This window comes from Eubalaena glacialis, chromosome 3, assembly GCF_028564815.1.
Source record: "Eubalaena glacialis isolate mEubGla1 chromosome 3, mEubGla1.1.hap2.+ XY, whole genome shotgun sequence".
In the NCBI taxonomy this organism is placed as follows: Eukaryota; Metazoa; Chordata; class Mammalia; order Artiodactyla; family Balaenidae; genus Eubalaena; species Eubalaena glacialis.
Genome location: NC_083718.1, coordinates 150399672 through 150424656, shown reverse-complemented (window position 1 = coordinate 150424656; position 24985 = coordinate 150399672). Strand labels below are relative to the sequence as shown.

The following is a 24985-nucleotide window of genomic DNA, read 5'->3' as shown; positions in this document are numbered from 1 at the left end:
TGGGTTGCTCTTGATCCTTCTTCACTTGGCTGATTTGGCTCAAATAACTTTTCCACTAGGAACCCTCCCCTGTCCGCTTCCCTCCTCTCCCAATTCCAAGGTAAGTGCCTCCTCAGCACTTCTACTGAACTGCATATGGCTTCATTTTAGGACTTACCATGTCAGAATCAAATTATCTGTGTTATGTGTGTCTCTCCAACAAGTCTATAAACTTTTGGAGGACAAGAACCATGTCTTACTTATTTTTAATCACCTTCCCTCCCCTTATCACAGAATCTGGTACATCATAGCTGCTTGATAAATGTTTGTTGAAAACGAAACAGAAAGAAAGCAAGATAGCACGATCTATTAAAGGAATGGCAAGCAGCTTTACGAATTTTTTTAAATGTATGTTTTTTCTACTCATTAATTCGACAAATACTTTATTTCCTCCCATGTGCCAGACACTGCTAGGAGCTGGGGAGAGTGGCTAGCAAGAGAGACACCAGACCTGGCCCCATGGAGCCTACGGTTTGGCTTCACATGGCTGGTGTGTAGAGTATCAGCGAGGGGTAGTGGGGGAAATATGTGGATAGTTGTCTGGGGCCAGGTCCTGAAGAGCCTTGTGTGCCAAGCTAAGAAACCAAACTAAATCAGGACTGGGAGGTGAGCAGGAAGGCGGCCAGGGCAGAAAAAGTCAATGAGAGAGGTCCGTGTGCTAAGTGCTCTATTCTTCTAGTGCTTTTACCCAGACCCTGGGCAGGGTCTCTCTTTTCTCACCAGTGACTTGGGGCCACACTCACCCATAGGCACAATGATCCCAATGACAGCAGCAGTGACTGTTGAGCCCATCTTGCCACTTTCATTCCCATCTGCAAAACACAAACATTTGCAGAACGACGCTCCCTCACTGTGAGTCCCAAGTCCTTGCTGGCCTCAAGCAGTAAAAACGGCCCAACTGCTTCTTGCCCCCGTTCCAAAATGATGATCCTGGCTACTGCTTAATAATTTAGTCTTTCCAGATCTTATCAGGACAGAGGTCATCTCCATTTCACAGTTGAGGAAACTGAGTCTTCTTGGGGTTTTGGGGACTCACAGAGAAGTGGCAGAGCTGGGATTCAAACCCAGGATTTGTGACCTAAATCCCTTACCCTTTCCACAGTATTTGGGTGGTAGGAAGCTCGGGGCTGAGCCCTTAGGTCTTTATGTTGCTGACTACCTGGGGCAATTGCCTTTTTCAGCCAGTACCTGTTGTTTTGTCTCTCCTATTTCTGGTGGTCTGTCCATCTGCATCATCAGTTTTTGTTTTTTTTTAAAATAAATTTATTTATTTATTTATTTTTATTTTTGGCTGTGTTGGGTCTTTGTTTCTGTGCATGGGCTTTCTCTAGTTGCAGCGAGCGGGGGCCACTCTTCATCGCGGTGCGCGGGCCTCTCACTATCGCGGCCTCTCTTGTTGCGGAGCACAGGCTCCAGACGCGCAGGCTCAGTAGCTGTGGCTCACGGGCCCAGTTGCTCCGCGGCATGTGGGATCCTCCCAGACCAGGGCTCGAACCCGTGTCCCCTGCATTGGCAGGCAGATTCTCAACCACTGCGCCACCAGGGAAGCCCCCAACAGTTTATTTTTAATGAGTAATTAAAATGAGACACAGTATAGCATAGTGGAATCCAGAGCACAGGCTCCTGGGTCAGACTTCTAGGGTTCAAATCCTGGCTCTACTACTTACTACTTCTGTGACCTTGGGCAAGTTGTTATATATTATAAATATTATATTTATCTTTAAAATGGGGATAATTATACACCTACTTCCTAGGGATATTGTGAAGATTAAATGAGATAATTCATGTAAAATGCTTACTTAGCACAGTGCCTGGCACAGCCTTGCCTAGTTCAGACAGGCCAGGGAGTGGGGTAGGGGTTGTTGTGAGGCCTGAATAGGGTAGATAAAAGCACTTTCTAAACTGAAAAGTGCTTGGAAATTGTACTATATATTTTTAAAAGTAGGTTGCGCCATCTTTTTCACTCTCTTACACTCATCTTCACTATAACATCTGTACAGAACTTTTTAGTTTAAAAAGCAGTTTTCCCTTGGATCCTCACGACAGCCCTCTGAGGTGTGAAGAGGAGCTATCATTTGCTCCAGGAGAGGAGATGATTGTCTCCCGGCAACGGCCCAAATGCTATCCTCTCAGTGTGTCTGTTTCTCCAAGTTACTCCAAGGGAACCTAATTATTAAGGGGAGAAAAGAGCTGCACTGCTTACAAAGTTTACTGTGGAAATGCCGTTCTCCTCTCCCTCCGGGTCCCAAGCAAACACAGGACAGTGATATTAAAGCCTAGAGCGTGATGAAGCCAGTGGGGAGACCCCCTGGTTGGAGGCCCAGCCCAAGTGAAAGGAACTGGACTTCACACGCGACCCACCTGCCTCTCCGAACTTCAGGGTAAGCGCTCAACTCTGAAAATCCAGTTCCTGCTGGCAAGATGGGCCTGATTATTAAGGTGCTACCACGCTGCTTAGTTTCTGGGCCATGCACATATGGGAAAAAATTTAAAAGATAGTTTATCCTCTTAAATGAACTCCCCCTAGCAGGTAACTCAATTTAAAAGGTATTTGCTGGTTAATGAGATAGAACATTTCTAGCAATGACAATTACTGCTCCCGATGATTTAATAAGTGGTGAACTTAATTATTTTCATCCCAGGGTTTGCAGAGAGGCACTAACAGACCATAGTTATGGATATTACTATATGGAGAACCTACCGAGAGTGCTGAGAACTGAGACCAGGGCATTTGAAGCTTCCAAATCTGAGGGATGCTCCCTCATCCACGTCAGTAACGTGTGACACAGACACACTATCAGAGTCAGCAGAGGCTGTGTGCGTGAGCACTTCTGTTTACACAGATGCCTCTGTCTCTCATGGCAACCTTGCGAAGCAGGTAGGGCAAGGGTTATTATTATCCTACTTTGTAGGTGAGGAAACTGAGGCTCAGAGATAGGAAGTAGCTTCCCTCAAGACCCTCTATAAGGTAGGAGCACCTGTGACTCCTAAATTGCGGGTTGGCACTCTTCCTCCCGCTGCTTCCTCCTTGTAGACAGTCAATATTTAGCTCGGGTATGACCACTTCTTCCCACAGATCCCCCCATCCTGGCTTCCCTAGGACCCGCCCGTGTCATGAAAGAAGGCAGAACTCATTTCCTTACAGTGCTGGGAGTGGTTGCTGGTTGCAGGGCGTGGGGTAGACGGGCTGATGCTGGGAGCCCTGGGAACACTAATTGAGCTTGGGACCGCTGCTGCCAGGCTTGGTGTCCCTGTGCTGTGGTTCTGGTAGGCGGGGCTGCGGACGGTGGTCCCAGGGGCTCTGGTGGTGTCGGCTACTGTCCTCGTCGTGGTGGAGGCTAACGTCGTAGTTGAGGTAGACTGAGGTGCTGCGGGGGAAATATCATGGTCACTGGACAAAGAATTTTGCTGTTTTAGTGCCTAAATTATTGCCTCGATGAAGTATACTTATGAACTCATCCTCATGGCTCAGCTCAAACTCCTTCCCTAATCCTACTGAATGGGCTATGATTTTTACTTTAGCTGAATGCCAAGCATCTTGTCTGTGTTTATACTGCATTTCGATTTGATAAAGATGAGTCATTAAGACAATGCTGTAGAATTAGGTGTGGGCAAGACCACGATAAAAGACTGGGAGGAGTGGAAATTATATAAATCTAGAAGGAGTTTGTATGTATACTGGTACACTATTAGGTTCAAATTCTCACTCCACTTTAAACAATTGAACCTGGAAATCATGAATGCTGCAGCAGACTTATGCTCAAACAAAAGGCCTCGTGCCTTCATCAAGACTGGAGGATGGATATAAATTTATATGGTTGAAGTATTAACTGACTGTTAGTCTCAGTCATATCACAAAAGGGCTGCTAGATAGTGTGTTAAGTTCTGGGTGAGAAATGGGCAAGATCATAGTCACCTGCATATAAATAGTAATCAAAGCCATGGGGATCAAGGTTTCTTAATTTGAGGTCTTCAAGGGATTCCTGATCCCCCTGAAACTGAATTTAAAATGTTGTATGTATATGTGCATTTTTCTTGGGAGAAGAGAAAGCCTTGTAGGGACCCTATGGGACACCAGCATTCAAGGTAGGTACAGAAGAGGAGCCTGCAAAGGCAACGAGTAGCCAGAGAAGATGGAGGAAGACCAGGCGCTCATGGTTTTCCAGAAGTCAAGGAAAATTTCAGCAGGTGGGGTCTGGCATTGCCGGGGGCCATCCCTCCCAGTAGCTCTGCTCACCTCGGTAGCACCTCTTCATGTCAGGGCCCAGTCGCATTGTGTCAGGACAGGCACAAGTGTACTTGGGGGAGTGGCTGGAGATCTGAGGAGCAGGAAGGCACAGGTACTCACAGCCTCCATTGGGCTGGGCACTCAGCTCGCAGGCATCTGCAGCTAATGGCACAGAGAGAGATGGGGAGAGAGAGTACTGGGGCACAGACGGGACGTGCCAGGCTCTCCCTCCCCCACGTACGAGGCCCTTCCCACTCGGCTAAATCAAAACGCTTTCTCTACTACTTTTACTGGGCACCTTCTGTCACTGTACCTGCTGTTTTATCCCCACTCTTTCTTCCTTTTTTTTTTAACATCTTTATTGTAGTATAATTGCTTTACAATGGTGTGTTAGTTTCTGCTTTATAACAAAGTGAATCAGCTATACATATACATATGTCCCCATATCTCTTCCCTCTTGCGCCTCCCTCCCTCCCACCCTATCCCATCCCTCTAGGTGGTCACAAAGCACCGAGCTGATCTCCCTGTGCTATGCAGCTGCTTCCCACTAGCTATCTATTTTACATTTGGTAGTGTCTATATGTCCATGCCACTCTCTCCCTTCGTCCCAGCTTACCCTTCCCCCTCCCCGTGTCCTCAAGTCCATTCCCACACTTTCATTTAATGCTGATGACAACTCGGAGGGGGGCATGTTATGCCCAGGTTAACAGATAAAAGACGTGGCTCAAAGAGAACAAACTTGTCAAAGCTATACCTCTAGTAATTTTGGAGACAATTTAAATTGAGGTCTGTTGGATTCCAAAGTCCATGTTTTTTTCTCCCTATGCCACATGCCGTATCTCTTTCTTATTTAAATTTCTAATCTAGAATCAGGCACCAACCTTATCTCCTTACCCCTTTTTGCTTTACCACCTTCACCCTTCCCATTACAGTTAGAATGAGTATATCCTAGTGACAGAGGAAGGGACAACCTAATTGTAGGATTCCTGGCGTCTGTTGCCAACCAGCAAGCTGACTTACTGATGGCCCTAGGATACGTTACTTTATACCACTGCAAAGTACGAACAAATAGCAAATGAGAAGCAATGTGCTGCTTTATGGCAGAAGGAGCTCTGGAATCAGACAGGCCTAAGTTTAGGCTTTAGGTCTACCACCTGCTAATGTTATTTTACCTCTATGAGCTACAGTTTCCTCAGCTGTTGAATGAGAACAGTAATATCCATACTTTGTAAGACTGGCAAAAATGGGACATTTGTATATTTACTTATTTCTTCCCAGCCTTAGTTCACCAAGAGCTTGAGGCAAAATGAAATAAAATATGTGACAGCAAGGCAGTCCACCAATGAAAGGGACTGTTGCCACTACTTCTGGGGATGCTGAGATGTCACATGAATGTGAATACAGCCTGCCTACTAGAGGGAGAGGATGTGGGCAGCGGACCTGGGACCCGGGAAGGCTCACCTCTTGGCTGCTTCAGCTCATGGAAGATGACAATGTCATGTGGGTTATTGAGGTTCTCAGCTAGGACGGAGATTTCCAGGCCATTGAGCCGATTTGCACTGAAAATGGCCTCATTCTCCAGGTCTGTCCAGAACACCTTGTCCTGTGGGGTACAAATACAGAGGATGGGAAGCCTAGAGCTTAAACCCATGACCTCAGCCTGAGGGCTCAGCCTCAAACCATAGTCACAAGAACTGCTCTGGCATCTCCCCTGAACTCTCTTGTCCACAGATTCATAGTGGGACTCTCAGCTCTGATCTGTGGCGTATGCTCTGGTTCCCTTCTGTCTCAGAGGGTTATGCAGTGCTTTGGCCTGAAGGCTGCTCATTAACGCTGAGCTTGGCCTGCTTCCTGGAGTTCAGCAGAAATGAAGGCTGGGTCTCTGTAGCTGTTACCATTACTAGGGCCTGGGACCAAGACTGGAGAGGATGTATGATCTAGTGAGCACTATCCCTATGGGGCCTCCTACAGCCTCTGGGTATACACGCATACACATCCAATGGTTAGTCCATACAAGCCTAAATGTGCATCTGTAGGCAAATCCACATTTACAGGTACAACCATGCAGCCTCATGTACAGATCTAGACACATACCCACGTGCTCATCTACACACCCAAAGGCACACTTGTGCCTAAAATGAATTTGTCTAAGTACTGGTATGCATATTTACACTCACAAGCACTAGCACATACAGGAATGCACATTTTTAAACAGACGCATTTATGTATACACAGGCACATACACATACATGCCACATATACGCACAAGCACAAACACATGTGTCTGAACACACCTGTCTTTTGAAGCAGAGGCTGGACTTGGGAGCTGGAGCTTTGCCCACAATTTCAGAGCTGTGCCGGGTGATGTCACTCCAAGCAAATATTGCCAATGCCCACCACAGGCCACTGTCCCCTTGCTTTCCCTCCCCTTGGTGGCAGAGTTAGTTTTGGGGAAGAGGTATGGGTGTGCGAGAACTTGGTTGCTTCTGGCTTCCTCATTCCCCAAGGAGAAAGGTTGTTAGGGTCAGAACACAGGAGGGTCTTGACTCTTCACCCTCCTGTGAGCTTCTTGAGGACTGGGATGATGTCTGATTCACTTCTATGACCCCAGGGTCCAGCAAAGGTCAGTGAGAGTGTGCTGAATTGAATAGCATCTCTCAGGCCATTTCCAGTAGTAAATGATACTAAGGAAATATGTATTCCTTTTCCCTTTCTTTATTGGGGTACCTTCTGTATATGTGGGTACAGTGCTGGGTGCTGAGGGTACCTGGTCTAGCAACTTACCTGTGAGAAGTGCTCTGAGGGAGGGGCCTTGGGGAGGAAGCACAGGAAAGGCTGCCAGGTGGACAACGGGCTGCATAGCCTCTGTTTGCAGACAGCTCACATATTGTGTACAAACAAGCCAGTCAGCTTCCCTGTCCCTTTGTTTCCACTTGGACGAGTCTCAGGGAGTCGTCCTATTTGAACAGCCTTTCCTAGGCTTCAGCTTCCTGATGGGGCCATGCCTCCCCTCACGGAGCTCACCTCAAACACAGCTATCCCGAAAGGGTGGCTCAGGAAGTCAGGGGAGGAAATCAGCATCTTCCTGTTGCCTCCGCTGAAGTCAATGCTGGACAGCTGGTGCAGCTTGGAGTCCACCCAGTACAAGCGCTGGCTCAGCAAATCTTGAGGAGGAAAAAGGGACAAGGGGATCGGGTTGTGAGCCTGGGACCACAGCCCGTATTTCTGCTCCTCTGTGCCCCTTCCCTGCCCGCATCTCCAGGCCAGGCCTCAGAAGGAGGCCAGCCCAGGGCAACCATCAGGAAACACAGGCACTGGTACTATAAGGGGACACAGAAACAAGACCCATGGAGCTCCAGGCAGTGGCCAGCACCAGGCGCTAGAACAGGCCCCCCCAACCAGGGAAGGCAGGGCTCACCCAGGGTGATTCCGTTGGGCCACTCAATACCGTCTGACACCAGTGTCTGCCGGTGCATACCGTTGAGCCCAGACTTCTCGATCTTAGCCTCGTACCCCCAGTCAGACCAATACACGAACCTGGAAGAGAGAAGAACCCAATGGGCTTCTTGTCAGGGGACATGATTGGGGTGGTGTGGGTCACAAGGGCTCGATGGCCCTCTGAATATTGAAGATTATGCTTAGTGGGGACTGGGAAGACCTCTGAAGTTCATGGGAACCATCAAACCTTAGCGCTTGCAGGCGTGTTGGCCTTCGTCTTATCTGAGTGCCTGGAGAAGCCTGTATTCCCTGAGTCCACCTGACCTCGGCTGAACAGCCTGTCAGCCCATCTCTCCCACTTCAGCAGCTCCAGCTACAGCCCTAGCGTGCCAGAGCAGGAAGGGAAGGGCCCTGTCAACCCTCTTACTTTCCTGGTTGACAGAGGAGAAAGCCAATGACCTAGCCAGGGTCACACAGCTAGAACTCTGTCCAGGGCTTCTCTCTCTTTTTTCTTGAACATTTATTGAGTATTTACTAGGTGAGTGGGCTCACCTCATGTACTTACAAATGCAGTAATCACTGCCCCTCTAATCCAATCCCTACAGAGCAGGCAAAATGAGCTTCTAAAAATGGAAATAAGTTGTCATTATCCTGTTTTTTAAAATTGAGATATAATTGACATATAACACTAGTTTCAGGTGTACAACATAATGATTTGATGTTGCAAAATGAGCACCACAAGAAGCTAGTTAACATCCAGCACCACCCATAGCTACAATTTGTTTTTCTTGTGATAACTTTTAAGATCTATTACTCTCCAGTTTTTAAACTTTATGATGGTTTCTCCTATTGACCTTAAAATCAGATCCCAAATCCTTACCACATCTGACAGGGCTCTGCATGACTAGGTCCCTGCCTACCTCTCTGGCTGTCTCTCCTGCCACCACTGCCCACTTCCCTTACAAACTCCACACCCACCCCCAGGGCTTCTCTTAGATCCTTCAGGGCACCAAGGCCTTCACAGAGCCTTTGCCCCCACTTGTTTGCCATTTAGAACGTCTTTTCAGTAGAGAACCTTCCTCCGACCCTCAATGTAAATAGGTTCTCCCTGTTATTGACTCTTAAAACACCCTGTTTTTTTCCTTCCAGCGCGCTCACACCATCGGTTATTTACGTATGCATGCGGGTGTGTGGCGTATTTGTTTACTGTCTGTTTTCCCCACTAGTCTATATGCTCCACTGAGGGCAGGCTCCTCATCTGCCTTACTCCTCATTTTGTACCTGGCAGGTAGCTCGTGTGTGGCATATAGGCCTTATTTACTATTTGTTGAACGAAGTAGCCTCACAATTACCCCAGGAGGGTATAATTATTAGTCCCATTTTACAGATGAGTAAACTGTGGCTCAGAGAGGCTGACTTCCCTAAGATCACGTTGTGAATAAGTAGTAAAGCCAGGCTTCAAATTTAAGTTCAAATTAAGTTGGACTCTAAAGCCCGCGTGCTTAATCCTCCCCAAAATGCCTCTGCTGAAACCTGGTGTCAAGCCAAGGCTGGCTCCAGGCTAGGGGGCTGCGTGGTTGTTCTGGATCCCTTCCATTTGCCACTTTGAATCCCATTGCCATTCTGCTTTGTATACCAAAAGGCTGGCGCATGTGGGAACCACATCAATGGGCTCGGCTCCCTAGCCGTCTGGCTTCCAGTTGTATTCAGCAAAATATCGGAGGGGGAAGGGGAGAGACTGAGGTCAGGATGTCTATTCCCCTAACTCCCCCCTACAAAGGTGCCTCCAGCTGGCTAATGCCCTAAAGGTGACCCTCTCTACCCCACTCTTTCCTTCCCAACCCGGGTAACCCTCCCTGCTCCTGCCCCTCAGGCCTGTTACCTGTTACTAGTCCAGGATAGTGCATTAGACCTTACCCGCTCCTTTATTAACCGGCCTTAAATTATCTTAAAATGAGTGTGCAGTGGGTTTCCTGGAGGGACCCAGACCAAGCCACAATGGACCAGGAATGGGCTGGGTGTAACTATATGGTTTGGGGGACATGGCAGGTGCAGCCCCAGGTCTGTGTGATAGCAGACAGAGAACAGGGTTGAGGTGGGGGTTAAATGAGGTGACTCAGTTGTCTGCAGAGTGCCTGGCACTGTGCTGGATGCACCTGTGCGTGCCTATTAAGCGGCAGCTGTCGGTCACTTCCCAAGGCCACGCACACCCTCAGGTGGCCAGCCTCACCCCCAGCTGCCCTCACTGGAAGAAGAGGGTTTTCTTATCCTTGCTTAACAATTAAGGAAACAGCAGTAGGAAGAAGCTGGTGATCCTGGTAAACATAATATGATGCAGCCGCTTAAAAACCATGCCATCTCAGGACATCCCCACTGAGGGAGGGAGGGCGGGAGGGAGTCCTGCTCTGTTCAGAATCCCTACCCCTGATATGGAGGCATGGCCAGAGCAGGGCAGCCTGGGTGGTGAGGGGCCCAGAGACTGTGGGCCACAGGGATGGGGATGGAGGTGGGCAGGCTGGAGCAGAGCTGACCCAGTAATCTCAGTCCTCAGATCTTGCTGGCTGTCCTGCAGGGCAGGGAGTAGACATGCTACAGGTAACTCCGGAGGCCAATGGAGGAAGTCCAAGAGAGGCAGATATGGAAATATGAGAAAGAAACAAACAAAAGAATACTTTCTAATGGGCAGACCTGCCCCAAAATGAAACAGGCTGTATGAGAAGTAACAAGCTCCTGTCTCTGGAAGTGTGAGCAGTCGCCAGATGCCCACCTGCAGCGCGCAGCAGCCTGAGGGAAGACTTCCTGCCCCAGGAGCATCTATCAGGCAATTTCTAGAGCCCTACTCGGCTCTGAGATGCTCTGGTTCTATGATATGGTGAGAGAGTGGCAGAGTCCTGGGAGCGCCCTGGCGACCAACGTGCAAGGGACCCTTGGTCAGGGGTTCACAAGCTGAGGGGCCCGCATGGACTTTCTTCCCTATGGCTTGTGTCTGGGTGGCCCAGGGCCTTCCAAAGCCCTCAAGGTAGCTCTTGTGACAGACACATGAGGACTGAGCGCCTAGGGCAATTTGGGGTGGGAACACTCACCCTCGCAGGGGGTCGACGGCAATGGCCCGGGGTTCACTGAGGTCACGGCTGAAGAGAGTGCAGCGGCGTCCGCCATCAACTGTGGCCACTGAGATGGTCTTGTTGCCCGAGTCGGTCCAGTAGATGTGCTTGTGGACCCAGTCCACTGCCAGGCCCTCTGGAGAGTGCAGCTGCTCATCAATGAGGACCTCCTGCTCTGTCGGGTCGCTGGCTTTGTCCATGTAGGCGCTAGGAGCAACCAGGGCTGGCATGGGCAGGTGTGCCACCCCCGGGCCCATCTGGAGCTGCCCTTCCCCTCTCTCTTCCCTCTGGGCCACAGCAGTGCATTGGAGAGGAACTTGGCTAATTTCCATTCAACACATTCCCTGGGCCACCAGGGTAAGGATACAGGCTCAAGTCAGCCACAGTCTCTGGCCTGGAGGAGCTCAGTTTAGTAGGGACAGAAATTTACAGCCAGATAATTACACCAATACACTGTGATTAAGGAAAGTATCAGAGGCTATAGCAGCAGAGAAATGGAGACTACATCACTCTGGAGGGCTGGAGAAGGCCTTGTAGTTGAGCCCTGAAGGACCAGTTTGTCAGGAACACAAAGAACAGAAGGCAGAGGGAACAGCATGTGCAGTGCCGAGGTGTGTGTTCTGGAACAGTGAAAGATCCAGTGAGGGTGGAGTGGGGTAGGTGGGGTGTAAGACAGGAAGTAAGTGTAGGCAGGGGCCACATCCTGACGGGCTCTGCATGCCACGCTAAAGGCTCAGGATTTCACTGTGGAGGGGTAACTGAACAGGTCGGAGGACATGGCCAGATAGGCATGTTAGATCACTATGGCACCTGCAGAATATGCGAGGGATTGGAGGAGGGAATGAAGGCAGGGAGACCAGTTAGGAGGCTGTGACCGCATCCAGGTGAGAGACGAAGAGGGTGTGCAGAAGGGCTGAGGCAGTAAGAATGGACAGAAGGGGCCACAATACAGCAGACACTCAGGAGGCAAAATTAGCAGGGCTTTCTCTCTCCCAAATGCTTTATTTCCCAAGGTTTTCCTCTCCACATACCCTCTCTTCGGGTGATTAGTTCCACAGTGCCCACGGCCATCCACAGCTCTGACCCTCTGATCCAGACAACTGTCTAAGTTCCAGACTATAAAGCCAACTGGCCCCCGTCGGACATCCCATGGACACCTTGAACTCAACACATCCCAAACTGTTCATCCCCATTCCCCTCCTCTCAGCCACACAGACAGACTGCCTACCCCCCACCCGAAACTCCTCCCCTGCTCCCATCTCAGAGGACGGTACCACCGTCCACGAAACCTCCCAAGCCGGAAACTGAAACTCCCAAAATGAACCTGGGAATTCATTTTGACTCCTCCTCCCACAGCTCCATACCCAGGGCATCATCAAATCCTGCCTCTTTCCGTCACAACCATTGGACAGGCACTGCTCAAGCTGGTTCTGGGTGTGCGAGTGTGAGTGTGTCTGTGTGTGCTGGGGTGTGATAGGCATCGAGTTGTCAGTGAACAGCATCCATCCATCCACCATTCGTTCAACAGTACGCCCAGTGCCTGGTCATCGGCAGTCCTGCCAAGTGGATCTCAGGACAAAGAAAGGGGGCCTGGGCATGCAGAGGCTCCTAGGAGAGAACCTCCTTGTGTGTGCAAGGAGCCTTCCCAAGCGCCAGAGTCCACTGACTGTGGTGTGAAGGGCTGGACTGCAGGTAGTGCCACCCAGGAAGACTTCCTTGACCGCCATATTGGGTCAGAGGCCTCCTCTATACTTTTCCCTCATGATCATCACAATGGATGTCGCTATGCTCTGAGTGGGATCCTCCAGGCAGGACCAGGTCTGAGTCATCTTTGAGTCCCCAGCATCCAACACACATATATGTGAGCTGCTCTGAAAATCCCTACCAAAGCCCAGAGGCTGCTTCCTTTCCGCCCTGGCTGAACATTTCCTGTGTCTCGCACTGCCCCATCAGGCCACCAGAGGTCAGTCAAAGCCCCCATGTGTGGGGCTCAAAGCTGCTCGCCCATCCAAGCCCTCAGCTCCGGAAGGCCCAACAGGTGGAGAAGTCCTGGCAGTTCCACAACCACTGCGAACCCGCGTGCCTTTCTAAGCCCCATCTCTGTCCTGGGGAAATATAGAGGCAGAAGGGGTGCAGAGGCCACCCTTCCTCTCCTCCTCTGTTGGCCCCAGCACCCCCCCAGGTCTGGCTGCAGGACCCAGGCCTCGACTCACCTGTAGATCTTGCGGTAGGAGAGGTCACACCAGTAGATGCGATTGGTGGCAACTTCGACGTCCAGCGCCACGACGTTCTTGAGCATGGGGATGAGACGCGAGTAGTCCCGCTTCACCAGGTCTATCCTCCGCACTTCGTGCCGGTTGGTGAAGATTAGGGACGGGCTTCTGCCAGCTGCCATGCAGGGGGGTTGAGAGGGAAAGGGTCAGTGTAAGAGGCGGGGGATCTGGAGACCAAGGCTCTGCCACTGGTTTGCTGGGGGACTCCTCATTTCCTGTAAAAAGTGGTGACGACTCCTACCTCACAGGTTAAAGAAGCAGGTGAAATGATGGGTACAAAAAGCATAAGATGCAAATCACCACGTGTAACAGGGGGATTTTTATTCTTTTTATCGGACACAAACTCCCCCCAAATCTTTGATGACTCCCCATTTCCTCTGGCCTGCACGGAAGGCCTTCCGCAGCATGACCCCAGCTCCCTGTCCAGCCTCATCACTCACCCCGCTAACACCTTGATTCCGGCCACCAGACTACCTGTCATCACCTCGCCACGGCAAAGCTTTGCTGCCTCGGGGCCTTTGCTCAAGCTGTCCCTCTATCTAGAATGCATTTCTCCCCAGCAGCTGCCACCTCCTCTGCTTGGGCCCCACTGCAGTGTTCAAGAAGGGGCAACATGAGCGTTAAATGATTTAGAAAGATGACTGAGGCTGCAGAATGGAGCACGGACCTCAGGGCTAGGGGTGACACTCGAGGGAGGAGATTCAAGGAGGACGTTGTGAGTCTTTAGTTTATACAGAGTGTATTGGCAAGAGGTGAATCTGCAGATGCTGGCAGGGACCAGATCACAAAGGATCCTGTGGTCCAGGGGAAGAGTTTGCACTTTATTCTGAGCCAATAGCAGGGGTGGGATGTGTATAATATGACACAGATTATATACGTGCAAAGGGACAACACACAACTTCCTGTGTATACACAAACCCATTTTTAGACTTAGGATTAGATTTTAGGAAGATCTTCAGTGAGCTAGACATTCCTGGCTACTCCATGGGAAGGGTCACTGTCCCCCAGGCCTATGAGGGCCTAGCACTTCGCACAGGCCGCCACTCCTCCAGCCTGTTTTCAGATGGAACGGGCCACTCTCAGGCACCTGCAATACTGCATGGCAACACCTGCCCCCGGAGCTGCCTGTACCTTCTCCCCCTCTTGTTTTCCAGCTGACACTTCTGCAGGCCACCTGGTTCCTCACTGTCCATCTGTGCTCCCTGGGGACAGGGTAGGACCAGCACAGAGCCAGGTGGGGCCTGGGGCTGGGTGTGCGACCTGTGTGTAGTGATGGAGATTATTTCAAAGCAGGGTTGGGGTGACAGGGAAGGTGTGGGACAAACAAGATACCATGGAAAAATAGAGGTCTAAGCGCAAGGAGAAAGGGGGAAAGCTGGATTCAAGGCCCAGCTCCGCCACTGACAAACTGTGATTTTCCTCACCTCAAAATGAGAGCAAAGACACTTCATCTTCCTGAGGGCAGGAGCTGGGTTCCAGGGTACCTTGAGGTGATTTTTACTGAGAGCTGGGACTGTGACAGGAACCCTGTGTGTTTATGATTTGAGTTTTTGTGTAACTGCACTTTAGATATTCACACGTAGGGGTTTGTGTATACATGGGCCATTGTATGTTGTCTCCACTGCACGTATGTAATCCCTGTTCTGTGTCACACCTCTCCCATGTGGGAGTAAGAACAGGTTGCATGTTACATGTGATGTGCTAATGTATGTGCTGTACATTGTGCAGTTTGGGTGGTATATGTTTTGGGTTTACGGGCTACATGTCAATTATTGTAGCTGCTGTGTTGTTATAACCTATAGAATGGGTATTATATTTGTGCATCTGAACTCCAGGTTCATATATCCAACAGCCTACACAATACTTTGCTTAGATGTCTAAACAGTTTTGTTAAATTTAACATGTCCAAATCAATCTAATATTCTCCCAAACCTGCTTTTCTCACCCAACTTTCCCAACTCCATAAATAGCAATCCTATTTTTCCAGTTAGTTCGTCAAAAACCTTGGGTTCATCTTTGACTCCTTTTTTTTCTTTCACATCCTACATTTAATTCATAAGCAAATCCTGTTGCTTCAAAATAAATCCTGACCTTCAAAATATATTCATACTTTCATACTGTCCACTTCTCATTATTCCCATGCAAGGTCCTGATCCAAGCCACCATCACCTCTCTCCTGGCTGACTGCAAGGACCTCTGCAGCAGTTCCCCCACTTCCTCCCCTGCCCCCGACGGTCTATTCCCAACACAGCCTATTCCCAACACAGCAGCCAGAGGAAGTCGGTTAAAATGTAAGGCACACCCTGTCCCTCTACTCTGAACCCACAAAGGCTTCCTTCCCCGTGACTGACAGTGAAACCAAGGGTCAGCCCTTAGAATGGTCTCGAAGGCCTTTGTGATCTGCCGCCAAGTCACCTCTTCGACTTCATCTCCTATGCTCCTTGCCCTGGCTGCCCTGGCTTCCTCGTTCTTATCTGAACACAGCAGGCATGCTGCTGCCTTTGGTTCCTGCAGGTAATGCATGGCTCACTCCTTCATCTCCTTCAGGTCTTTATTCAAATGTCACCTTCTCAGTGAGGGCTTTCCTGACCACTCTATCGAAAACTATAACTCCTCTACTTTATATTTCTTCTGAACCCTCATCACCATCTACCATGCACTGTATTTATTTTTCTGATTTCTTGTCTGTCTCACCAACTAGAGTGTAAGTCCCATGAGGATAGACAGGGATTCATGTCTGTTTTGCTTACTGCTGAATCCCTAGTGCCTACAACAATGTTAGGTGTTCAGTGAAAAGAACTGAATAAAACAAGTGAATTCCGTTGGCTGACCTGACGGTCAACGTTAGGTCTGCACATGGCCTGCTCTTTGTGTGGGCTGCCCGTGCCGTGTGTAGCCAGCACGGTCCAGCCCGCGTCTGGCACTGTGTGTCGTGCGAGTGCAGACTCTGTGGGCTGTACCGGGTGGCGCTGTGCAGTGTCTGTGTGGGTGTTCACGCACAGTGCATCGTGTGCGTGCTGAATATTTACACTCTGAGCACCGTGTGTGCAACCTGCCATCTGTGTGTGTATACGCAGGTGTGCACACCTGCTCCTCACGTATGTGAAGCACACTGCTTCCTGGACTCCCTCAGAGCTGCTCCCTTGCCCCCCACCTTGTGGTGTCCATACCGACGGCCTTGCAGTTCTTGGTCAGGGTGTCCATCTCGTAGCCAGGGTGGCACTCGCACTTAAAGTAGCCCTTGTAATTGACACAGATCTGGCTGCAGGCGTCTGGGTCCTCACACTCGTCAATGTCTGTGGGGAGGAGCAGAGGTCAGAACTGGCAGGAGGAGCGGCCTCCTTGAGGGGCTCGGGGAGGGTCTCACCACCACAGGTCTTCTGGTCCAGGAGCCGGTAGCCCGATGGGCACGTGCACTCAAAGCCGATCTTGAGGTCGGTGCAGATGTGGGAACAGCCGCCATTGTTGTGCAGACACTCGTTCAGCCCTGGGGAGGGACGTGGGCTCCTGAGGGTCCAGGAGCTCAGATTGGGTTGGGGGCAGGACAGGGATGGGCCTAGAGCTGAAGCAGAGACTCAGGGCAGCGAGCTTCCCCCAGAGCCTCACTGAGCCTCAGCCTCATTAGCCAGGTGACTGGGCAAGAGGAGGCTCAGAGAGGGCCAGGTCACATAGACAGGACACAGTGGAACCAGAACTCGGGTCCTTTGCCTCCCAGGCCAGGGCTCTGTCCACCACCAGGCTGAAGGCAGCTAGGCTGCCTAAGGTCTTTCCTTTCACAAACACGTTTCTTATGGCTCCTCCTTCCTCGTGACCTCAGAGTTGAAGGTGCCTGCAGGTACCACGTCCAACCCTCAGGTACCCCAAGAATCCCTTCCGAAATGCCCTTGCTTAAACACCTCCAGCCTCGGGAAGCCTGCTTCCCTCCTGAGGCAGCTGGCTCTGTGTGGGGTTGGCCAGAGTCCAATGGCTCCCTCAGAATCTCCTTAAAGCCCCGATTCCTGGTCCCCCGCCATTCAAGTGCCTTTCTCTGGATGCACTCCATCTGTCTGTGTCCTTCTCCGGCAGGGCCCAGAGCTAGTCTGCCACCCAGAGGAGTCTGAACAACAAGGGCTGCCCACTACTGAGCTTGTGGTTATCTAAGACTGCCAGGCCTCTTTCTCCACGGAGCTGTTGCTAAGTCAGTTCTCTCCCACCATGAACTACGGTGGATTTTTCTCACCTCCTCTCATTTCAGCACCTGTCCCTATTCCTACACTTAGTCACAGGCCTGGTCCCAATATTAGCAACTGCTGCAAGGGATGAAGGGATGCCAGGAGGTCATCTGGTTCCCCCGTCCTCCACTCCCTTACCACCTCCTGGCAGGGTCCTAGCGGAGGTCAGGGAGGCCAGGACCAAGGCTCACCAAGTTCTCACAGCATCTTCTGGGCTATAGAACCACAGAGGGTTAATTCTGCCAGCCAGGGAAGGTGCCATGCCACCCTCTGCCCATCAGGCCCACGCCCCACCACTCCAGCCAAGCCAGGCAGAGCTGTGCCAGGCCAGCCAGGGCCATGCACACAGCTGGTCTGAGCTGCCCACCCCAGGCCATGCACAGCTGTGGTGCCCCACCTCCAGCCTGAGCCATGCTTAGGGAATGCTCCTCTTTACCCCTGGGCCGCCTCCTGTTTCTCTGGGATGTTGGCAGAACTGAAAGAAGAAGACCATGGCAACCCCATGACTCGGGGGCCTGGGGGTGACTCAGCCAGGCCCAGCCCTGGGAAGCCCCAACCCCTCAGGGTGGGCTGAGCTGTGGTAGCTTTGCGGTGGTCTCTGTAGGGCACCACCCTCCAGGACTCTTTCTGTCACTCCAAGCCCTCCTTGACCTCTCCCATACCACACTATTCCCTCCCGTCCATTCATTTGTTCACCCGCTCACTCACGGCCTCAGTCACGCGTCACTCACTTCCTACCCCTCCTTCTGCAGGAGGAGCAGCTCAACCATTGTGTTTACCGAGCACGGGGTGGAGGGGCACATGTAGGATGGCTCCGAAAGGGGAGAGGGGAGAGCTCCACGCGACTCAGGCTTCGATGAAAGACCAAGGAACTGAGTCCTCCAGGGCTGAGGTGAGTCGGGGTCAGAGAATGGGTAGTGGGTCCCGAGCTGTCTATCTCCGTCAACCCTTCCCTGGAAGGCCAGCGCTGAGGCAGAGGCTGAGGGGAGTCTCCGGGCCTTCCTAATTCTACCTACCCTGGAGGTGATTCTGCTGGGGGGCCTGCAGGGTGGGGAGAGGGGAAGGTGGCCCAGAGAGGCCTGAGGAGCATTTGAGATCCCCTGTTGAAGGAAGGGGCAGTGCCCTTCTCCCAGCACGCATGCCCACCTGCATGCACACACCTGCATGCACACACCTGCATGCACACACACACGCCAGCTTACGTGCACAGGCAGGCACATTCACACAGACGTGGGAGCCGCACAGAGATACGTGATGCAATTCCCTTGCCTTCCTCAGAGAAGGAGCCATGGGTACAGACACTGGCCTCTCACCAGCACAGAGACACAAACACATGCGTACATACGTCTCTTTGGTGTGTCATGCAAAAGACAAGAGAGAAGAGAGTTTAGCAGGTTAGTAGTCTGTGGGTGGGGGGCAGGGGGCAGTGGCTAGGCTCAGCTGCTCCTGCTTCCTTATCCTCTTTTCCGTAACTTCCTTCTTCTGGGACTTTCCATGGCAGGGCCTGGGGGGAGTCTGTCACCTGCAAGCTCAGGTGGAGGCCGAGTGACCTTCACCCAGCTACTCTTCCTTCGGAAATCAATTTCTTAATCTTCAATAGGGGTAGAAACGTGCTATTCCTGGGAGCTCCAGGGGATGAAGCTCCTCTGAGGGCCCAGGAGGGGAGGTACTGGGTGGAAAAGGGTCTGCCAGGAGGGGAGGGGAGGGAGGGTCTGACCTAGGCTCTGTCCCCCAAGGAATTCTCTGTTCCCTGACCTCAGAAATGAACCTTCCTGGAGCCCACGCTGGGTTTCCTGCGTGCTCTCTAGGATGCCCGCCCACCTACAGTCCAGACTCTCCTGTTCTTTTTAGCCTGGAACCCACCCCTACAGCTCTGGCCATCAGGACAGCCGCCTCTTTCCACTCCTAACTCATGTCCAGCCTGTGAGTCTGGTCTCCCAGAAAGCTCCTCAGGGCTCAGGATGGTGCCACCCTCTGCTGCTGGGTCTGCCCTATGCTCATCCAGGCCTGGCCTGAGCCCAGTGGCCTTCAGATGTGCCTCGTCTGCCCACTGCCTGCTGTTCCCCACCTCTTCCTCTGCAGGGTCTCCTGCAGGGGGCTGGAAGGCCTCGGAGGCCAGTGCCCTGGCTAGGTCGGCAGGGCAAAAATAATGAGGAAGAGAGAAAGTTCCAGAGTGAGCACACACTCAGAGGTCTGAATCTGGAAGAAGTGAGGAGAGGCTGCATTTGTGAGAGGAAGCATAATTTCTGAGCATCTGGAAAGGAAAGGCCCTTCGATTCGCAGAGTAGCAGAACAAGAGGCCCCAAAGGCAAAGAGCCCCGTCTGAGACCACGGGACAGCACACGAGTCCAGAGAGAGGGTCAGATCAGAATGTGTGCAGAGGGGCAGGCGAGGGCCGAGGGCCGAGGGCCAGGAGGGGGCGTGGCAGGGAGGGTTAGTCCAGCAGTCGGACGGAGACAGGTACTGTACCACACTCTTTCAGAGGCTCATCTGACCAGTCCCGGCAGTCCCTCTGAGCATCACACACTTTCCCGCCGTCCACGCACTCGCCACTCTTACACTGAAATCTGCGGGGACCCTCACATGTTGACTCTGTCGGGCCGGACAAGAGAGTGGACAGCACCTGTGAGACCTTGGGCAGGGAGGGCTGGGGTGGGCTGGGCCCATGGGAGGTGAGAAGAGCTCCAGCTCCAGCCCCAGCCCCCGCTGGTCTCCAGAAAGTGACCCAGGACAGACAGCTGAATACAGGGCCAGTGGGAGCTCTGCTCACAGAAGGACAGGACCCCAGGGATAATCGGGATACCCAAGCATCATCTAGGTGGGCAGGGCATGGGGGTCTGTGTCTGATCTGTCAGTATTAGGGAACTTGGAGGGAAAAGCAGCAGCTCTACAGAGACCCTGGCGGCTGCACTGACCATCTCCTGAGGGGGACCTATGCTCCAAGTGTCCTAGACAGAGGAGGCCACGTCACTGCCCAATCACTGATCCATTTCTCCAGATGACCAGTGGGTCAGGGTCCCTGCTGCTGCAGGGTGATGACCGCAGAGCCGTCTGAGAATTAAGGGGCCTCCCTGGGAAGCGGGACTCAGCCTCTGCTCAGTCTGGGAACCAGTGAGGGAGGCTGCTTGGAGGCGTAGATGTGGACAAATGGTGGGGGCTGGACTTCCTGCAGTGCCTTCATGTCCCCTCCCCCTAGGCCTCTTTCAGCTTTTGCAAAGTCCTTAAAAATCCAGTTCTAGTGCCACTAGGACCCCAGGAAGGGGATCTGTGTGGTTTAGGGGCAAGTAGTGCTCTGAGGGAAGATGCATCTTAGAGACCAAGGGGTGATGTCTCCCTCGCTGCTCTCTACGGAGCCAGGGGGAGGAGCTCAGACATTCGCCTCAGAGGATGCTGCCCCTTTGCCGCTGACCACACGCACCCTGCAGGCAGCCAGCTTCATCACTCCTGTCTGGACAGTCCTGTTCCTGGTTGCAGCGCTTGATGGCAGGGACACAAGTCCCATCCCCACACTGGAACTCGTCTCCACGGCAGGTGCCCAGCGCTGCCAGGAGAGGGCAAGGCGAGAGAGTCAGGGCCGTTGTGGTGCTGGGACAGCTCTCCTCCCCCAACCTCCACCCTCACCCCCACTCCATATCCACCCCTGGCAAAAACAGAACCGGTCGCTGAGCTTGGGAGTCTTCGGAGGACACCTGGCCAAGGCACAAAATGGGGAGACTGAAGCTCAGAGAGGGGGAAGGCTCACCCAGGGTCACACAGCACTCTGGCTGGCAAAGGCAGGACTACAACTCAGGTCTCCTGTTTCCCACTCCACTGTCTCTCCCCAGGGCCACCCCCCCAAACAGACACGTGGTCTTCTTTGGAGTCTCCGTGCTCATTACTTAATGACCTCATCCCTTCAGCAAACCCCTCCTGAGTGCCCAGTGTGTGTGCGGTGCTATGCAGGGGTGGGGAACACAGAGATTACTAAGAGCCTCCCCATCCTCTAGGAGCTCAAGGGTGCACAGTGGGGCTGAGGGGCGAGCAACGAGGGCATCGCAGTGTGGATGTGCTGTGAGAGAGGGCGCCAGGGACCTGCAGCAGCTCAGGGGAGAGACGCAGCCCAGCTGGGTCCATCAGAGGAATCTGGGCGAGGCCTTGAAGGATGGGCAGGCCCAGCAGGTAGGCAGGGTGGGGGGCTTCCTGAGTGTACCAAGGTGTCTGGCATTGGAACCACTGGGTGACTGCTTGGGGCAGGGAGGGGCAGGGAAGGGCAGGGATGGGAGGTATGGGGTTGGGGGGAGCATTACTGAAGGTCACAGGTACCTGTGAAGACCCTGAGCTCCGCAGCTTAGCAGCCACGTGACCTCACACAAGTCACTTCACTTTTCTCAAGTCCTGTTGCCACCGTTAAAACATTACTAGGATCAGAGTAGGGCGCGGAGAGGGCTTCCCTGGTGGCGCAGTGGTTAAGAATCTGCCTGCCAATGCTGGCGACATTGGTTCGACAGGGTTCGAGCCCTGGTCTGGGAAGATCCCACATGCCGCGGAGCAACTAAGCCCGTGAGCCACAACTACTGAGCCTGCGCGTCTGGAGCCTGTGCTCGCAACGGGAGAGGCCTCGACAGTGAGAGGCCCGCGCACCGCGATGAAGAGTGGCCCCCGCTCGCCGAAACTGGAGAAAGCCCTCGCACGGAAACGAGGAGACGCGGCCCCTCCACGGACAGTCGCGCACCCGCGGCTCTGGGCGATACGGAGGGGAGGTGGCTTACGGCAGTCGGCCTCGTCCGACTTGTCCTTGCAGTCGCGGTCGCCGTCGCAGCGCCAGCCCAGGTGCACGCACTCGCCGCTTCGGCAGGCGAACTGGGCGGCAGCGGCGCAGGCGGCAGGCGCGGACGTGGCCCTGGGGCCCGCGCGGCCGCAGAGCTCGGCCGCCTCGTCCGAGCGGTCCTCGCAGTCGAACTGGCGGTCACAGACCCAGCGCTCGGGGATGCAGGCGCCGCCGTCGCCGCCGCAGCGGAACTCGCGGGGCCCGCAGGCCGGGTCGGCGCAGCCACGCTCGTCGCTGCCGTCGCCACAGTCGTCGTCGCCGTCGCACACGAACACGGCAGCCAGGCAAGAGCGGTTGCTGCACTGGAACTCGTGCGGGGCGCACACTGCGCGGGACAGAGAGCCGGTCGGCCCGCCAGACCCCATCCCCGGCGCCCCGGCCCGCTGGTCCGCTACAGGGGCCCTGACCCTCACCCACGGGCCAGAATGAGCCCGGCTGGGGGGCTGAACAGGGGACAGCAAAGGGGGCCTCCAATCCGGGTCCTGCCAGGGTCATGCTGGGTGACCTGGGGCAGCACACTTGCCTCCATGAACCTCCCCAGCCTCACTGGGAGTAGGAATTCCTGTGCTGCTCCCAGCAGGATGGTGGGACTAGGAGAGTCTCTAAGGCTGCAGAACACACCCTGTCTTGAAGGGCTTTGTGATGTTCTCAGGAAATGATATGTAACATGACACTGACCCTTCCAGGGAACAAGGTCTGGACCTGCTTCTTTACAACACAGCTCAGGTCCCTCCCCCCTCCCCAGTTTGCCCAGAACTATCCTAAGTCCCTTGGCCTAGCATCCAAGGCCACTAGCATGGAGCTACTGCTCTGCCCCATCACCTCACTCCCACACATGCTCCGGCTTCACGTCACACACTGGACCATTTGTACACTTTCCCACCTCCCGGCCTTTGCCCAAGCTGTTCCATCTGCTGGGCGCCCATCTCTTGCTCACCACTGTCTCTGTATATCGCAATGATGAGTTCGCATCCTTCAAGGGCCCAAATTCTACCTCTTTCATAACACACTTCGTGCTCCCCTGCTTGGCAAGTTTCCACCCACCTCCACTCTCCTTTCTGGTGCCCTTCACAGCCTGCTCAGGTGTCTGGGTCTTGTGTCCTTCTCTGTCTGCCCCATGACCACAAACTGCATGGGGGTGGGCTCTGAGACTGATCCACTTTTGTTCTGAAGGCCCGGCACAGAGGAGCTCCCTGCAGTGAGTGGGTGTGGTGTGGATGGAGGCAGGAACGCCCAGGTGTGAGGAGTAATTTAGGGATGTGCAGTGGTTAAGGGCACAGGTCACTGGCCCTGCCTGGGGCCCTGGGCTTCCCCTCTCTGGTGGGCTGCTCTGAGCTCAGAGGCTGGGAGAGCCTTAGTGACCACCAGCCCAACTACCAGTTTACAGATGGGGAAACTGAGGCCCAGAGAGAGGAGCAATTTGCCCAGGGTCACACAGTCAGTCCACGGTGATGAGGGAACCGGAACACAGGTTTGGGGCTCTTCCTACTCTGACTCATCTCGGCTTTCTCGTTTTCCTCCCATCCTGGAGTGCAGGCTGTTTCTAGAGCAGCGACCTGGTCTCCTTCCCTCCTTCATTCCTTACACAGAGGCCAAGAACAGGCCTGGGGGCCCAGGCAGGGTGTGGATGCAGGAGCTGTGGCCACAGGTTAACTCGGTGGTGGCAGCACCAGATCTCTCCACGTGGGGGCGCGAAGAGTCTGTGTTTTTATTTTCCGGTGGGAAAAAGTCCTTTCTTATCATTAGGGAACATAAAATAGAACGATGTCTTCAGTTTCACAATGTAGGCAGCTCGTGTCATGTGTTGCTGACAGCGCTACCAAGTTTCTGACAGATGCATTTTTTTTTTCCCTTTCTGGGCTTTTGGGATGTTGGGGCATTGGTGGGAAAAGCACACCCTACCCTGTGATGTCTGCCCCTCAAGATTAAGCTGATGCCTAGATTAGCTCCCCTCCTTCCTGTCCAGACAGGGAGGGAGGACTCATTACGATCAGAGTTCTGAGAAGTGCTATCTTTATCCTGAGTTCGCGCCAAGGTTTCAAAGCTGACAGCACCTTGAAGATCTATATCCTCAGGCCTGTGCCCAGGGGCCCCCCACGCCCAGCATTCACGAATGGAAGAAGCTCTGAGGGATGAGAGAAGGGAGAATTCTTTTTGTTTCCCCTGGTGGTTGGGAGCTGAAGCAGAGAAGCCCCATAGGACCTTCGAACACCACTATCTCCTATAATTAACAGGAAACAGTCCTGCCACAACATGCCCTTGTTAGAGCTACCCCTACCCCCTGCATTAGTGGCTGATGGCCTTGATGACTGAGGAAACATCTGATTTTCAGGGGGTAGGGGAGGGAAGAGGATTCTCACTGGCCAGTGAGGCCCCACAAAATTATCACAGCTGAAGAAATGAGCCAATGCCATCAATGGGGCTTTGAAACTGCTGGCCCCAGCCAGGATCTGCCCCCATAACCAGATGCTTCCGGCTTCAGACATATCCAAACTCCAGACTCAGAATCCTAGAGTGCTGTGACTCAGAAGCCCCCAGAGGAGATGGCATTCCCCTGGGCCAGGAAGGATGGATAGGATGAAATACAGAAGCTGATGAAGGGAGGTGGTGGGAGACAGTGGTGGGCAAGTGCTTGGCAAAAGCCCCCAAGGGATCGCCCAGATCTCAGCCCAGCCTCACAGCCTAGTAATGATAGCCAGTCTGTCTACCCCGTTAATCATGAGCTCCCAGAGGGAGGACTGTGTAGCAGTCACCTTATCGGCCCTTTCGGAGCCTGGCTCCGGGCCTGGCACACAGTAGGTGCCCATCAAATATGAAACATGCACGGTCGGGTTGTGCTCCCCACTCGCCCAGGCCCTGCTGGCCCGCTCCCTGGGAAGGAGATA

The 24985-nt window shown here is 53.1% G+C and overlaps 1 protein-coding gene across 7 annotated transcripts in view; it reads right to left on the bottom strand.

The window, feature by feature from the left end:
- Nucleotides 1–24985, bottom strand: part of LRP8 (LDL receptor related protein 8) — a 78019-nt gene that overhangs the window by 7820 nt on the left and 45214 nt on the right. For 3 of the 7 annotated variants that reach the window (XM_061184194.1, XM_061184197.1, XM_061184200.1), the window contains exons 5-17: nucleotides 22042–22425; nucleotides 20712–20834; nucleotides 17730–17768; nucleotides 16450–16569; nucleotides 16253–16378; nucleotides 13023–13197; nucleotides 10789–11016; nucleotides 7686–7804; nucleotides 7292–7431; nucleotides 5729–5870; nucleotides 4277–4429; nucleotides 3183–3407; nucleotides 783–851 (exon numbers count right to left, since the gene is read on the bottom strand). In XM_061184194.1, coding sequence (XP_061040177.1) covers nucleotides 783–851; nucleotides 3183–3407; nucleotides 4277–4429; nucleotides 5729–5870; nucleotides 7292–7431; nucleotides 7686–7804; nucleotides 10789–11016; nucleotides 13023–13197; nucleotides 16253–16378; nucleotides 16450–16569; nucleotides 17730–17768; nucleotides 20712–20834; nucleotides 22042–22425 — 2043 coding nt within the window. Of the gene's footprint in view, nucleotides 1–782; nucleotides 852–3182; nucleotides 3408–4276; nucleotides 4430–5728; nucleotides 5871–7291; nucleotides 7432–7685; nucleotides 7805–10788; nucleotides 11017–13022; nucleotides 13198–16252; nucleotides 16379–16449; nucleotides 16570–17729; nucleotides 17769–19762; nucleotides 19886–20711; nucleotides 20835–22041; nucleotides 22426–24985 lie in introns of all 7 variants that reach the window. The other 4 variants (XM_061184195.1, XM_061184199.1, XM_061184201.1 and 1 more) reach the window with 3 other exon arrangements.